General features: G+C 45.6%; 1 protein-coding gene across 1 annotated transcript; it reads left to right on the forward strand.

The window, feature by feature from the left end:
* Positions 1–14,396: 14,396 nt before the first annotated feature.
* LOC310799046 (uncharacterized protein) lies at positions 14,397–16,244 on the forward strand (the record flags this gene model as incomplete). Its single annotated transcript, XM_083661614.1, has 1 exon — positions 14,397–16,244. The coding sequence occupies one exon, from the start codon at positions 14,397–14,399 to the stop codon at positions 15,357–15,359; it is 963 nt and encodes a 320-aa protein (XP_083517740.1). The 3' UTR covers positions 15,360–16,244.
* Positions 16,245–17,427: the final 1,183 nt, after the last annotated feature.

Below are 17,427 nucleotides of genomic sequence, written 5' to 3' on the forward strand. Positions count from 1 at the left end.
TAGTCTATATCAACACACAGGCTGTAGGCCTAGTCTATTTCAACACACAGGCTGTAGGCCTAGTCTATTTCAACACAGGCTGTAGGCCTAGACTATTTCAACACACATGCTGTAGGCCTAGTCTATTTCAACACACAGGCTGTAGGACTAGTCTATTTCAACACACAGGCTGTAGGCCTAGTCTATTTCAACACACAGGCTGTAGGCCTAGTCTATTTCAACACAGGCTGTATGCCTAGTCTATTTCAACACACAGGCTGTAGGCCTAGTCTACTTCAACACACAGACTGTAGGCCTAGTCTATTTCAACACACAGGCTGTAGGCCTAGTCTATTTCAACACACAGGCTGTAGGCCTAGTCTATTTCAACACACAGGCTGTAGGCCTAGTCTATTTCAACACACAGGCTGTAGGCCTAGTCTATTTCAACACAGGCTGTAGGCCTAGTCTATTTCAACACACAGGCTGTAGGCCTAGTCTACTTCAACACACAGACTGTAGGCCTAGTCTATTTCAACACACAGGCTGTAGGCCTAGTCTATTTCAACACACAGTCTGTAGGCCTAGTCTATTTCAACACACAGACTGTATGCCTAGTCTATTTCAACACACAGGCTGTAGGCCTAGTCTATTTCAACACACAGGCTGTAGGCCTAGTCTATTTCAACACACAGGCTGTAGGCCTAGTCTATTTCAACACACAGTCTGTAGGCCTAGTCTATTTCAACACACAGGCTGCAGGCCTAGTCTATTTCAACACACAGGCTGTAGGCCTAGTGTATTTCAACACACAGGCTGTAGGCCTAGTCTATTTCAACACACAGGCTGTAGGCCTAGTCTATTTCAACTAGGGGTGTCAAAAATAATCGATTATAAGATGCATCGCGATGCGGACGTGCACGATTCTGCATCGATTCACAAATGTCAAAAATCGATTATTAACACGTTGACTGCCACTGACGTATGAATACGTCAAAAAAAATCCAGCGGTTCACTGCCATTACTGCCTACTATTTTACCGACCAGCTAGGTGGCGACGGTGCCCTCCCGACAGAGAGAAAGTCAACCAAAAGCAGCCGCCTCCCGCAGCCAGCAAGTGGCGGAAGGTGGTGCCAACAACATTGAGGGAGGAGGTGTTCAAGAGCTGCCATGGCACCGCGGGGGCTGGACACTTCGGAGTCAATAAAACCCTCCGCCGCCTTCGACAGGGTTTCTACTGGGGGCGAATGAGGAGGGACATAGAGGACTTTTGCCGCCGCTGTGACCTGTGCTCGGCCTACAAGGGTCCGCTAGGTCAATCTCACGCCCCGCTCCAACAACTAGCGGTGGGAGCCCCCATGGAGAGGGTGGCGGTGGACGTGATGGGACCGTTCCCATGCACTGAAAAAGGGAATCGATACGTCCTGGCAGCCATGGACTATTTTACAAAATGGCCAGAAGCATACGCGCTGCCAGATCAGGAGGCTGGAACGGTGGTCGACGCACTGGTGGGGGGCATGTTCAGCAGGTTCGGGGCGCCGGAGACCCTCCACAGTGACCAAGGGAGGAACTTCGAGTCACGCGTGTTCGCCACCATGTGCGAACGACTGAACATCAACAAGACGCGGACCACGGCGCTACACCCCCAGAGTGACGGCCTCGTAGAGAGATTCAATAGGACTCTGGGAAAACAAATGGCCATCCTCACCGAAGAACACCAGCAGGACTGGGACACGCACCTTCCCCTCATCCTCATGGCCTACAGGTCTGCTGTTCAAGAGTCCACCTCCTGCACCCCAGCCCTGCTCATGTTGGGACGGGAACTGCGGACGCCAGCGGAAATGGCGTTTGGCAAACCCCCGGACACACCCGACGCGCCTCCGGGAAGAGAGTACGCAAGGAGACTCCAAGATCGGTTGGAGTCCGCCCACAACTTTGCCCGGGATCAGCAGGAGAAAGCGGGTAGGAGGCAGAAGAGGAACTATGATGTGAGGGCCAGGGGAAGGCAGTTCCAGGCAGGGGAGCTGGTCTGGGTCTATAGCCCTAGGAGGAAGAAGGGTCGGTGTCCCAAGCTGGACAGTCACTGGGTGGGCCCATGTAAGCTGTTGGAAAGGTTGGGGGAGGTGGTGTACAGGGTCCAAATGCCACTCGGGGGGAGGGTGGTGGTGCTTCACAGGGACCGGCTGGCCCCGTACCGGGGGGATTGTCTTCCCACCATGGACGCTGTCCGCCCAACACGCTTGCGGAGAGATGTTGTGGTGGAATCCCCCGGGACAGAGAGTGTTAGCCCCTTTAGTCCTCTCCCTGCTGCCCTCCAAGGTGGGCCCACAGGGTCGAGGAGGCCGCAGAGACAGAGAAGGCCTCCAGACCGGGACCGGGACTATGTGCCTTACTAGTTAAAAAAAAAAAAAATTGTAATGGTTGATGTTGTGGGCTTGCATGGTTACTGTGCCACTCGGGAGGAGTGTTGAGGGAAATGGTGGTAATGGAAATGCAAAAAAAAAAAAAAGTACAGAATGTTAAGTGAAAATAAGTGGTGTGTTAAAAGAAAAAAGGAAGAGACTGTTTGCTGGGGAATGGATTTTGATGCAGTGAAAAAAAAAATAGTGTTGATGTGTTGTTATTTTGGTACAGGGGGTGTGTGTAGGTTGTGGGTGCCAGCGTGGAAGCTGGCTCTTGTTGAGAGGGGGTAATGTGGCGACCCTGGGTTTTAGATAGGAACTGATGTGGGGGGTGGTTTCTGGGGGGAACGATAATAAGTGCGGGACTCCGGAACTGTCTGTCGGTCTAACTGCGCATGCCTGAGACTGTGTTATGAGCTAGGAAGCCGGTAGCTAACCAGAGAGCGGGACAACCGAAAGAGTTGTAAAGTTACCTAACTGTGAATAAAGAACCTGTACCACCGAGTATCGCCTCCTCTCTTCATCCCGTAACGGTCCCGGGAGCGGATCGCTTCAATACAGTAGGTGGCGGTAATGCAACACATTGATGCCAGCCGCCATGAAACCTAAAAGAAGCAGAAGGGGAAGAAGAAGTGATGTGCATTCTGATCCACACTCCATTTCAGAAGGTGGTGGTGATGCACCATACGTTGTTTGCCAACCGCCATAACAAACTAGTAGAAGAAGAAGCGATGCGCTTGTTGACCACCCATTCCATTACATTCTGCTTTTTAGTCACTTCTATCTGTGCGGGCGGCTAAATGTAAGTGTAACCCAGTTGAAAAATTGTTTTGGGTTAAGTTATTTTGGGTACATTTGTACGTTTGAAATAATATATTCATGTTGCCAAAATAACAGTTGTATTATATTGCATTATGTTGAAATGGTTGAAATATTCATTGTTATCAGAATATGTATGAGTTATGATAAAAGTTTGTTTACTTACCATGAAGAAGAATGGCCTAGTCTGGGCACCTTCCACCCCGCTTTTTGTCATGGGGGCGTAAACCCCGGACCCAGAATTAACACCGGATGGCAATGCGCCTAACAACGTCTTTGTTGCCGTTAGCTTGACGCGGTGATGTTACCTAAACTAGAGTCTGATCAAAACAAAGCTAGCGTTACATAAAACAAAACGTTCATGCAATATGGCATCTCCGCCACCACCGCCTGACACACCGGTCAAAACGGTGGAAGAGGATTCTGATACTTGGGTCAAATTGTCAAGTTAACGTGAAAGTTGACGAGCTAGAAACGCTGCCATCCGGTCTAGGGCGGGCTCTAGGCTGGAACCAGTAGGGTGACAAAATCAATTGTGGGCGGGAGCCAGGCTCTTTCTCGCCGAGAAGAGCCTGGTGACGCGAGGTTAAGAATGGCCAATCCGGAGCGAGGGTGATGGTTCAGTGGAACGGAAGGAGGAAGTGATCGGGAGAGAGGGAAAAAGAAAACAACATGAGATGATGGTGAATTGCTAGCAGCCAAATATCTAAGAAACTTTTAGAAAACGTAACGCACGTTTTTGCTCCTACAGTCTTATCGTTGACCAGTTTAGTGACCTACTAATCGGGAGTGTAAACTGTAAGTGAGACTGGCGGATATATAGTAGACTTCGGCTAGAAGTTACTGAGAGTTATTCCCCAGTCAATGCACTGTTAGCAAGCTAGTTGGCTAAGCTAGCTAAAGACGTCTATCAGCGTGGAGCGCTCTGTTAACCCAGCAGACATACGCTGCTGCTGTTACGCCTGCCTACAGAGGATCATCACGGACAGTCGGACACACCAGATAGCGGTTTGAGCCACCTGTGGATGCTCAAACTTCCTCTGGCAACGTTGGATTTCGTGCTGACCAAGCAGCTACCAGAAGCAAGGCCTCTAATGTAAACCAAGAAGCAAGCCTTTCCTCTCGCCTGTATCATATAGCCACCTGCGGACCGTCCGCGCACATCTTGGAACTGTGCCAAACTCCCGGACTGCTCGTGGAAACTTGAACTGTGCCAATTCCTGGACTGAGTGAGTAACGGAGGTTACGAGCATAACCCTAGTTCTAGGAATATTTTCTTATTCTTCTTTGCGAATACCAACCCCCCCTCCCTCTTACTAGGCTGTAGGCCTAGTCTATTTCAACACACAGGCTGTAGGCCTAGTCTATTTCAACACACAGGCTGTAGGCCTAGTCTATTTCAACACACAGGCTGTAGGCCTAGTCTATTTCAACACACAGGCTGTCGGCCTAGTCTATTTCAACACACAGGCTGTCGGCCTAGTCTATTTCAACACACAGGCTGTAGGCCTAGTCTATTTCAACACACAGGCTGTAGGCCTAGTCTATTTCAACACACAGGCTGTCGGCCTAGTCTATTTCAACACACAGGCTGTAGGCCTAGTCTATTTCAACACACAGGCTGCAGGCCTAGTCTATTTCAACACACAGGCTGTTACAGGCCTAGTCTATTTCAGCATACAGGCTGTAGGCCTAGTCTATTTCAACACAGGCTGTAGGCCTAGTCTATTTCAACTAGGGGTGTCAAAAATAATCGATTATAAGATGCATCGCGATGCGGACGTGCACGATTCTGCATCGATTCACAAATGTCAAAAATCGATTATTAACACGTTGACTGCCACTGACGTATGAATACGTCAAAAAAAATCCAGCGGTTCACTGCCATTACTGCCTACTATTTTACCGACCAGCTAGGTGGCGACGGTGCCCTCCCGACAGAGAGAAAGTCAACCAAAAGCAGCCGCCTCCCGCGGCTGCTTCCTCCATTCTCAAGGAAATGGCTTGCCGATTTTACAGTCATCAGTCACCAGACTCGCCGCTCTCGGGCCGCGCCAGCAGCAGCACACGGGGGATTGCAAATTTGCATAAGCCTAGAGTCGCACGGGGCTTCATCGGGGCTCTCAAACCCAAGAGACGAGTGAGACCTATCCACACTCGCTGCCAGGGAGGGAGGCTGCTCGAACTCGCTGCCAGGGAGGGAGGCTGCTCGAACTCGCTGCAGCAGCAGCAGAGCACTCGCTTGTGACAAACGCAGGCTGAAAGCCACTAGACACGCCCATGGAGGGAGGAGTTGAAGGAGAGGGCGTTCGGAACTATATTGTTTGGATGTCTGATCTCTCACTGATGCCAAAAATAAATGGTTAAAGTGACTGTTCTGCCTGTTTGATTGAATTTCACAAAACTGCGATTATCTCAGCTTTCACTCTCAGACAGCTGAAACCATGCTGTACTCAACGGCTAATATCTACATAACTACTAACTCTACAAACTAACTCTTTTAGACAGAGAAAGCACACATTCTATTAGTACTTTTCTGAACTTTGTGTTCACAAACTCCAAGCAGAAAAGAATCCTCGGCTCTTTTAAAATGAGCCAGAATCCTCAAAAAACGGCCTGGCAGAAGCTACCTACAGCAAAAAAAAAACGGCTGGCAGTCAATGTGTTAACTAGGCTGTAGGCCTAGTCTATTTCAACACACAGGCTGTCGGCCTAGTCTATTTCAACACACAGGCTGTAGGCCTAGTCTATTTCAACACACAGGCTGTAGGCCTAGTCTATTTCAACACACAGGCTGTCGGCCTAGTCTATTTCAACACACAGGCTGTAGGCCTAGTCTATTTCAACACACAGGCTGCAGGCCTAGTCTATTTCAACACACAGGCTGTTACAGGCCTAGTCTATTTCAGCATACAGGCTGTAGGCCTAGTCTATTTCAACACAGGCTTTAGGCCTAGTCTATTTCAACACACAGGCTGTTACAGGCCTAGTCTATTTCAGCATACAGGCTGTAGGCCTAGTCTATTTCAACACAGGCTTTAGGCCTAGTCTATTTCAACTAGGGGTGTCAAAAATAATCGATTATAAGATGCATCGCGATGCGGACGTGCACGATTCTGCATCGATTCACAAATGTCAAAAATCGATTATTAACACATTGACTGCCAGCCGTTTTTTTTTGCTGTAGGTAGCTTCTGCCAAGCCGTTTTTTGAGGATTCTGGCTCATTTTACAAGAGCCGAGGATTCGTTTCAGCTTGGACTTTGTGAACATACAATATCTCAAAAGTACTAATAGAATGTGTACTTTCTCTGTCTAAAAGAGTTAGTTTGTAGAGTTAGTAGTTATGTAAGCATTAGCAGTTGAATACAGCATGGTTTTAGCGTCAGAAAAAATATTCAGAGATAAACGGCTTTTTGTGAAATTGGATAGAACAGTCACTTTAACCATTCATTTTTGGCTCTCTCTCTCTCTCTCTCCCTCCCCCTCTCGCTCTCTCTCTCTCCCTCCCTCTCGCTCTCCCTCCCTCTCTCTCTCTCTCTCCCTCTCGCTCTCCCTCCCTCTCTCTCTCTCTCCCTCCCGAGAGGGAGGGAGACGCACTAGGTTTAATCCTAGTGAGAGGGGGAGAGGGAGAGAGAGAGAGAGAGGGAGGGAGGGAGAGAGAGAGAGAGAGAGAGAGAGGGAGAGAGCGAGAGGGAGAGTTGCTTCAACTCCTCCCTCCGTGGGCGTTCTTCTTGGCTGCAGCGCCGTGTAACAAGCACTTTCCTACCTGTGCAAATTCACTTTCTCATACTCTCGACCTCTCAAATAAATTTCTGAATAGAAATTAAATTACTCTAAATTAGAGCGAAAAAGAAACAAAAAAGAATGGGTTGAAAATCCCATTCTAAAAGCCTTTTATGGCTGTTTCCAATTTGGTGCTATTTTGCAAGGCAAAATGGCCTGCTGCTTGTCACCAGCCTCACTGCCCCGCTGCCGCTGTGCCTGGCTGTGCCTGTCTGCGTGGCCGCTCCCCGAGGAAGCCCGGCTGGACTCGCCCGCCTCCCGGAGCCCTGGCCGAGAGCTCCGATGAAGCCCCTGCGACTCTGGTCATATTTACGCTGCGTGCCTCAAAGTGTGCTCCATCCGCAATCCACGATGCAAGTTTGCAATCCCGCACCGCCAGCAATCAACGCGAAAACGAAAGCGCCTCCGCCAATCCATTTTCATGAGAATGGAAATGGATCACACTGCTTTTTGCTTGCCTTCCTACTTCCTTGTCGCCACTTAGTGGGTCGGTGGAATGGGCTGTACACGTCCAATACTTATATAAGATATGTAAAAGGGTTAGATGCACAACCCCCCGTTAAAAAAAAAAAATCGATGCCAAGGACGTGTTTACACGTTGTTGGCAGTCAACAGCTGGATTCTGAAAACGTGTTTACACGTTGTTGGCAGTGAATGTGTTAACACTTTGAGTGCCACGGCCCTTGGGCAAAAGGTTGCTTGCTGTGCCACATAGGCCGCAATGCATTTTAAAACAGTCATATAATTTCTTTAATAATTACTATGTAAACACTGAACACGCACAAATAACGATGAGACTCTCTTCTATCACCTGCAAAAAAAAGTTTATTGATCCCATTTTCCGTTCTTTAGTTATGAGCCGGAGAAGATAGCTTGATTGAACCAAAAACAGCCCTTTTTTTCTACGAGCTGAGATAATGAGCCTTTTGTGAAATTAAACATTTCAAGCACATCACTGACTCTGAAGCTAATTTTCTGATGTCTGGGTCTGTCTGGGTGAAGTGTATGCTGCTCTGCGTGCTCTGCGTGCCCCCCTCCCCCCTCCCCCCTCAACTGCACACGCCTCCTCCTGGGTGTGTCTGTTGGCTCTCTGCTGAGTTTGCTGTGCACACACAGTAAAGGGTGCGCGACATCCAGCTTTTTGGTTCCGCGTGTGTTTGTCACGGGCTCTCATGCTTCCAGTTGAGAATAATAAGGCTGATTATGCGTATGTGCTGTCGCAGCGGACACGGAGGTGCTCAGTTGTGACAGCGGATGCAGCTGCTGCGGGCACAGCTGGCGTTTGGCTTCATGCATGTCGATGCATACGGACGGATGCGATGCGATTTCCTTTTTCCCCAGCGACTTCTTCTGTGTGTTTGGCTCCACTTTCTCTTATCAGGAGAGTGCTGTCGCCACCTAATGGGTTTGTAGACCTCCAATAGCTACAATATTGTAAGAGGCGATGTAAGAAGCTTAGATCGACACCCCCCCCCCCCCCCCGTCAAAAAAACAATTTGGAGTTACTGACGCCATTTGGCGTCGCTGGCAGCCTACGGTAAATTTCTAATGACGCCACATGGCGTCGCTGGCACTCAATGTGTTAAAAAAATATATATACCGTATATATATATATATATAATCAAATAAAATATAATGGAAGTACATGCAGTTGTTTATTTTAATTGTGGATCATAATACAATGCAATTCCAAATGCACTTTTATTTTAAAAGTAGCCACACAGTGAGAAAAAAGAAAGTGAGAAAAAATAAATCATGTATTGCGGAAAAAAGTGATGGATCGATTTAAGATGCATCGAGATGCATCGATAATCGTAATCGAATCGTGAGGCCAGTGATGATTCACTGGCTGCAATCAGAATCAGAAAGACTTTAATGATCCCCGGGGGGAAATTGGGACAAGTTACAGTAGCTCGCTCACAGAACACACATGGCATAAAATAAACAGTAGTAAATGCAATATTAAAGGCCGGCTTTACCGTGGGGAATATGAATATATATTAATTCTTAAAAAATCTTAAATTTCGAATCCGTTGAAATTTTTGAAATTGCTTGTTCACAGCCAGAGAAAAAAAAAAAAAAAAAAATGGGCCAGGTGACGCGTTTCGACGCGAAACGCGTCACCTGGCCCAATTTTTTTTTTTTTTTTTTTTTTCATTTATTTTTTTCTCTGGCTGTGAACAAGCAATTTCAAAAATTTCAACGGATTCGAAATTTAAGATTTTTTAAGAATTAATATATATTCATATTCCCCACGGTAAAGCCGGCCTTTAAGCAAATAAGCAGAAAAACACAACATAGCATAGAATAACTAGTAAATGCGATAGAAGCAAAAAATAAGTAGAATGTCTAAGTAGCAAAATACAAAATATGTAGAGTAAGTACCGTAAATTCCGGACTATAAGCCGCGGCTTTTTTCCCGTTTTTTGGCCTTTTTTGGCCCCTGCGGCTTATATAACGGTGCGTCTTATCTATGGATTTTTTCCCAAAAAAAAAAAAATCTCTCTTTTTTAGCACTCTTTCTAACTATAAATCCACTTCTGTTTTAATTTCCTCTCTTGCCCTCTTTTAACAACATAACATAACATAACACAACACAGGTAAGCAGAAAGAAAAAGACGAAAGAAAGAAAGAAGCAATCACCGCCATGAATGAGGAAATGACTCACCTGCTGGAGGCTGGAGATTCACGGCTTGGGCTAAACTTTTACTCCGTGAAACACTATCGATTAAGTCCGACATCGCTCAGAGGTTTGAGCAGCTTGAAAACAAGTTTGAAAACGTGCAGAAGTCCATCCACTCACTCACTAAAGAAAATAATGCAACCGTGAACAGAGTTTCTAAAAAAAGCGCATCAGCGCACTGGAGGACAAAAACAACACAGTGAGTCCGAAAGTGGATAAAATGCAAAAACATCGAAACGCTGCACACGCAGGTTGATGACTTAATCAGCAGGAGTAAAAGAAATAACATTCGCCTGATCAATGTAAAAGAGGGAGCTGAGATTGGTGACATGGACGCTTTCGTGGCAAAATCCTGTGTTACATCCTGGACCTGAAGGAAGGCGAGAAACCACCAGAGGTGGACAGGGCACACCGGGCGCCTCGGCCACGTCCAGACCCCGGCCTGCCACCGAGGGCCATCTTCATCTGCCTACTCCGCTGGCCCGACCGTCAACTCATCCTCCAGGCTGCGGGGAAGAAGCCCCTCACCTGGGAGGGTACGCGCTTTTTCGTCCGGCAGGACCTCTCCGCGTTGGTGCAACAGAAACGCGCAACATACAACAGCATCATCGAGTCAATGGATATCGCTTTGGCGTACTGTACCCAGCGAGACTCGTCATAACCATTGCTGGACAGCGGCGGAACAAGAGCTCAAAGTGAAACTGCCGAATATCTTTTGAGTTGGACTGGTCAATAGTACTGTGAGTAACTAAAATAAAAAAATAAAAAACGGAATTCTCTCTTCTTTAGCACTCTTTCTAACTATAAATCCACTTCTGTTTTAATTTCCTCTCTTGCCCTCTTTTCACCACACCGCGGACACTGTGTGCACTGTAAAAAAAACAAAAAATACCACAATGTGTGATTTTGTCTGGGGATTAGTGACCTGACTTTTGTTTTGTTGAAATGTTAATAAATGGGAGCTTCCCAAAACAGCCATCTCTTTCCCGACAATCCCCTCTGTGCACGAAGCCTTACATATGGTAATTAAACATCAAAACACCCGCGGCTTATAGACCGGTGCGGCTTATAGAAGAAAAAAATAGTCTCCTTTGAAGGTGCGGCTTATAGACCGGTGCGTCTTATAGTCCGGAATTTACGGTATACATTCCGTGTCAATTATCATTATTGCACCCTGGACTTATATTAAGTCTGCTTGCCCTATACGTTACACGTGGCTCAGCCAGGCACAGTTAACCTATCGGCTGGCTCAGTCTCAGGGAGACTGAGCGTCTCCGATGTGCTCTTTTAAGAGAGGCATTAAATAGACCAATGGCCACAGGCAGGAATGATTTCCTGTGCCTCTCCGTATTGCATCTAGGTGGAATCAGTCTCTCACTGAACGTACTCCTGTGTTTGACTAGCACGCCGTGGAGTGGGTGCGAGTCATTGTTCATGATGGAGCGTAGCCTGGACAACATTCTCTTCTCTGACACCGCAGTCAGAGAGCCCAGATCCAGCCCCACAATGTCCCTGGCCTTACGGATCAGTTTGTTGAGTCTGTTGGCATCCGCTGCCTTCAGCCTGCTGCCCCAGCACACAATAGCATACAGGAAGGCACTAGCCACTACCGACTCATAGAACATCCTCAGCATGGTCCGGCAGACGTTGAAGGACCTCAGCCGTCTCAGAAAGTAGAGACGGCTTTGCCCCTTCTTGTAGAGTGCATCAGAGTTCTTAGCCCAGTCTAGTTTATTGTCAATGTACACTCCAAGGTACTTGTAATCCTCCACTATGTCAACACTGACCCCGTGGATTGAAACAGGGGTCACCGGAGCCTTGACCCTCCTCAGGTCCACCACTAGCTCCTTTGTCTTTGACACAACACACAGGCTGTAGGCCTAGTCTATTTCAACACACAGGCTGTAGGCCTAGTCTATTTCAACACACAGGCTGTAGGCCTAGTCTATTTCAACACACAGGCTGTAGGCCTAGTCTATTTCAACACACAGGCTGTAGGCCTAGTCTATTTCAACACACAGGCTGTAGGCCTAGTCTATTTCAACACACAGGCTGTAGGCCTAGTCTATTTCAACACAGGCTGTAGGCCTAGTCTATTTCAACACACAGGCTGTAGGCCTAGTCTATTTCAACACACAGGCTGTAGGCCTAGTCTATTTCAACACAGGCTGTAGGCCTAGTCTATTTCAACACACAGGCTGTAGGCCTAGTCTATTTCAACACAGGAAATAAGTCAGATAGGGCTGGCTTCCTCCTGGCTCTTCCTGACTGGTTCCTCTGCGGCTGCTCTGGGCCTAACATTAACCTGGGCATGAATGTGGACACAAATCAATTTATACTTCCTACTTATAATTTCAGAAGGAAATATTGTACTTTCTACACCACTACACTGATTTCACAGCATTGTTATGATCATCATTGTGTTTCCTGTCTTACCAACAGTCTCTGTTTGATTATGTCACAGCTGATTGGCAGGAAGAGATCTGGTGGAGGAAGAGAGCAAGAGGCAAAGATGACTTCTTCACAAGAGGTGAGAACATTAGAATCTGTTGGTAAATGTAATCTGTTAGCTCACCTATTTATAGGATGTTGTACTGTATGTCTGAATGATTGCTAAGTATTCTCTCTCCCTCGCTAACTTTGCTAACATTAGCCTGTTGACGTGGTTCTTCCTACATTTATGATGAGATATTTCACAATGCAAAGCTGCTGCTGTTGTGCAGGTCTGGATCAAATAGCATAACCTGCCATTTATTTTATCATGTGACATTTTCTGATATGTTACAAACAGTGTTGGGCAAGTTACATTCAAAATGTACATACCGTAAATTCCGGACTATAAGCCGCGGCTTTTTTCCCGTTTTTTGGCCTTTTTTGCCCCCTGCGGCTTATATAACGGTGCGTCTTATCTATGGATTTTTCCAGCAAACGGCCACTCGGGAACCTCCAAAATCTATGGATGTTGGTATGAGGCAGAACGAGAGCAAGACAGACATTATGAGAGCGAGACCCTGATTGGATGATGTTGCAAAAAATGTGCCTCGCGACCTGATTGGAGCACTGTGCCACTACTCTCTCTCAGCCACTGCGGTAAAACACCCTCCCTCCCTCCTCCCTCGCTCCGGGGGGAAAAAGGCAGCGATTGAGCCAGAAAGACAGTCTGAATGAAATTGAATGTAACATTCCCAATTCTATGTATTACATTCTAAAAAACTAACAGCAACATTTTGGAAGGCTAAGCCACACAACTAGCTCGTTGTAATCTAACATCATGCTTCAAAAGATGGAGAACTGGCTGTGTTACGACGATGGCGGCGATTGAGCCTGAAAGCCATGTCTGAGACAGTAGCGAGACAGGAACAACAACAGCAGCAGCAGCAGCAAAGGATCATGCACAAACCCGAGACGAAAGGGACTGTCCGTCAGGGCGCGGACGACTGTGTGTCAGCAACTCCCTCCCGACTACCAGGAGAAAATTACAAACTTCGGCGAATTCACACAAAGAAAGATCAAGGAATATTCCATCGGACCGGAGCAGATCATAAATATGGATGAAGTGCCTTTGACGTTCGACCTGCCTCTCACTAGGACTGTTAACAAGAAAGGTGAATCGTCCATCACGTTGAGAACCACAGGTCATGAGAGAACGAATTTCACTTGTGTTCTTGGCTGCACAGCAGCTCCCGCCGATGGTGATTTTTAAGCATCTCACAATGTGTGATTTTGTCTGGGGATTAGTGACCTGACTTTTGTTTTGTTGAAATGTTAATAAATGGGAGCTTCCCCAAACAGCCATCTCTTTCCCGACAATCCCCTCTGTGCACGAAGCCTTACATATGGTAATTAAACATCAAAACACCCGCGGCTTATAGACCGGTGCGGCTTATAGAAGAAAAAAATAGTCACCTTTGAAGGTGCGGCTTATAGACCGGTGCGCCTTATAGTCCGGAATTTACGGTACTAGTTATTTTCTTTTGAAAGTAATACGTTATTTTACAATATTATTGTCTGTGTAGAGTAACTTGTTACTTATCGCACTACTTTTGCGTTGCTTTCACCCAAATAACCGCAGAACGACACCACCGTCCCGAAAAAGAATGTCAACCACCCTAAAGTCAGTGTAAATCGTCCACAGTTCTAAATGTTATCCTTTCACTTTGTTATTGTCATCTATAGTAGTTATTTGCATAAAAAACACAATTTGATTAGGAAATTATTATATCTTCATTTAAATATGTGCTTTGATCAAAATAAAAAATAAAGTCTTGGCATTGGTAGTTTTAATTATTATATGCTGCTTAGAACTATAGTGTAGGAAGTTACAGTAAACATGGCATAATTCCCTCTAATATTTTTTTGTGAAGTCATAACGTTATAATTTACCTTCACCCAATACTTGACTTTACTGAGTAGATGAATGCATCATAATGTAACTCAATGCACCCTAATGAAGAGCTGACAGCAGCTCAGTTTCAAGTTGTAACTCACATTACTTGACATAGTACAGTAACTGGTATAATATTACCAAAATCCTATTGGCGTTATATTACTGTGTTACTGCTAAAAGTAATATATTACCTGTAATGTGTTACTTTTGTAATGTGTTTCCCCCAAACACTGGTTCCACAGTACATACAACAAGATATGTTTGTCTGTTAGCATATGCTTTCATATCATAAAATACTCTGTCAGAGATAGTAATGACTTATATCCTTTATATCTTTCTCCATGAAACAGAGAGACACCAACAGACCAAAACGCAACCGCTCTCTGCAGTGTGGGACATCTTTCAGTCGTTCAGGTGACCTAAAAACACATCAACGCATTCACACTGGAGAGAAGCCATTCTCCTGTGACCAATGTGGGAGGAGCTTCAGTCAGTCAGGTGGCCTAAAAACACATCAACGCATTCACACTGGAGAGAAGCCATTCTCCTGTGACCAATGTGGGAGGAGCTTCAGTCGGTTAACTAACCTAAAAACACATCAACGCATTCACACTGGAGAGAAGCCATTCTCCTGTGACCAATGTGGGAGAAGCTTCAGTCTGTCAGGTGACCTAAAAACACATCAACGCATTCACACTGGAGAGAAGCCATTCTCCTGTGACCAATGTGGGAGGAGCTTCAGTCAGTTAACTACCCTAAAAACACATCAACGCATTCACACTGGAGAGAAGCTGTACTCCTGTGACCAATGTGGGAGGAGCTTCAGTCAATCAATGAACCTAAAAAGACATCAACGCATTCACACTGGAGAGAAGCCATACTCCTGTGACCAATGTGGGAGGAGCTTCAGTCAGTTAACTACCCTAAAAAGACATCAACGCATTCACACTGGAGAGAAGCTGTACTCCTGTGACCAATGTGGGAGGAGCTTCAGTCAATCAACGAACCTAAAAACACATAAACGCATTCACACTGGAGAGAAGCTGTACTCCTGTGACCAATGTGGGAGGAGCTTCAGTCAATCAATGAACCTAAAAAGACATCAACGCATTCACACTGGAGAGAAGCCATACTGGTGTGAACTATGTCTGAGAATGTTCAGTCAGTCAAGTCACCTAACATCACATCAACACATTCACACTGGAGAGAAGCCGTACTCCTGTGACCAATGTGAGGGCAGCTTCACTCTCTCAAGTGACCTAGCAGAACATCAACAACACATTCACAGAAAGTGTTCAGGCTAGCCTCATGCATTCACACTGGAGAGAAGCCATAATGGTGTGACGGGGTATAAGACAAACTTCACTTAAAGGGACAGCTCACCCTAAAATCCAAAATACATATTTTTCCTCTCACCTGTAGTGCTATTTTTCCACCTAGATCGTTTTTGTGTTAGTTGCCTGAGTTTTGAAGATATCAACCCTAAAGATTTCTGCCTTCTCTCAAATACAATGGAACTGGATGGCACTCGGCTTGTGCTGGTCGAAGTGACAAAAACCTACATTTGAAAAACTCAACAGCAATATGTCTCTTTCCAGAAATCATGGCCGGTTATTCAAGATAATCCACAAACCTTGTTGTATGCAGTTTCATGTAGTAACTATTTTCTTTAGACCGAACTACACCCACTAGATGCTAGCTAGTTCCTACATGAAACTGCTCACAACTAGGTCTGTGTTATCTTGGGTAACCGGGTCATTATTTCTGGAAAGAGACATTGCTGTTGAGTTTTTCAAATGTATGTTTTTGCCATTTTGAGCAGCACAAGCCGAGTGCCATCCAGTTCCATTGTATTGGAGAGAAGGCAGAAATCTCTACGCCTGATATCTCCAAAACTCAGCAACTCACACTAAAACGATGTCGATGGATAAATAGCACTACATGTAAGAGGAAAAACATGTAATTTTGGATTTTAGGGTGAGCTGTCCCTTTAAGCACTATCACACGAGAGGGAGGGCTGTTGTACTGTGATATCGTCACGGCTACGATTCGTTCGTAGGCACGAGGACGCAGCCTGAGTGCCGAAGATAATCACAGCCGTGACGATGTTAGAGTACAAACAGCACGACCTCGAGTGTGATATTGCTTTTATACAACAGTTGTACAGATGTAAACAAAGCTATTCATCAAGAAATAATCACATTTTAAAGTCATTTGAGACAACAGATGCTTTCTGTCTGTTATTTGTCTCCGCCAATAAAAAGTAGTTCCCTTAGGAGTGCACTACCGGAAGTTGCCAAGCAATAACAGGTGAACTTGCTGCCCGCAGTTTCCTGAATGATTTCAGCTTACCGATCATAATTAAGGTCAAATGTATCCATATCACTGTCCTAGTGTCTCCATATCACTGTCCCTACTAGTGTCTCCATATGTATCATATCACTGTCCCTACTAGTGTCTCCATATGTATCATATCACTGTCCCTACTAGTGTCTCCATATGTATCATATCACTGTCCCTACTAGTGTCTCCATATGTATCATATCACTGTCCCTACTAGTGTCTCCATATGTCTCATATCACTGTCCCTACTAGTGTCTCCATATGTCTCATATCACTGTCCCTACTAGTGTCTCCATATGTCTCATATCACTGTCCCTACTAGTGTCTCCATATGTATCATATCACTGTCCCTACTAGTGTCTCTGTCTCATATCACTGTCCCTACTAGTGTCTCCATATGTATCATATCACTGTCCCTACTAGTGTCTCTGTCTCATATCACTGTCCCTACTAGTGTCTCCATATGTATCATATCACTGTCCCTACTAGTGTCTCCATATGTATCATATCACTGTCCCTACTAGTATCTCCATATGTATCATATCGCTGTCCCTACTAGTGCGTAAATACCCTTGTTGCTATACTGTTTTAATGGACAGTTTTTCTCATATAAAGTGTTGGATATGTCTAGAAATAAACCATATTATCCTTTGTCAAAGTCAGATTCTTCACATACACCATTCGTTATAAATCATTAAATCATTTCTAAATGTAACTATAGATTTGTCAGTTCTGCTTCTCTTGTATTTTCTTTCCTTATTAAACTTCTTCCTATAATCACATTCATGAATTGAAAAGACAGGCAGGTGATCGCTGATGTCGTTCATTAATAATCCACTCAGTGTTGTTTTCCATAATGGTTTGTGAATATATTGTCAGTCAGGGTGGCACAGTGGCATGTTATTTGAATCAGCTGTGCCACAGTTTCTGAAGGCAAGACACCCACGTAAAACAAACAACGTTTTTTATGTACCTCAGCACTCAAGACCTAAACAGACAGTTGTACACGGATTCAAGAAAAAGGTCTAA

This window comes from Poromitra crassiceps (genome assembly GCF_964638095.1).
Source record: "Poromitra crassiceps genome assembly, chromosome: 27".
Lineage (NCBI taxonomy): Eukaryota > Metazoa > Chordata > Actinopteri > Beryciformes > Melamphaidae > Poromitra > Poromitra crassiceps.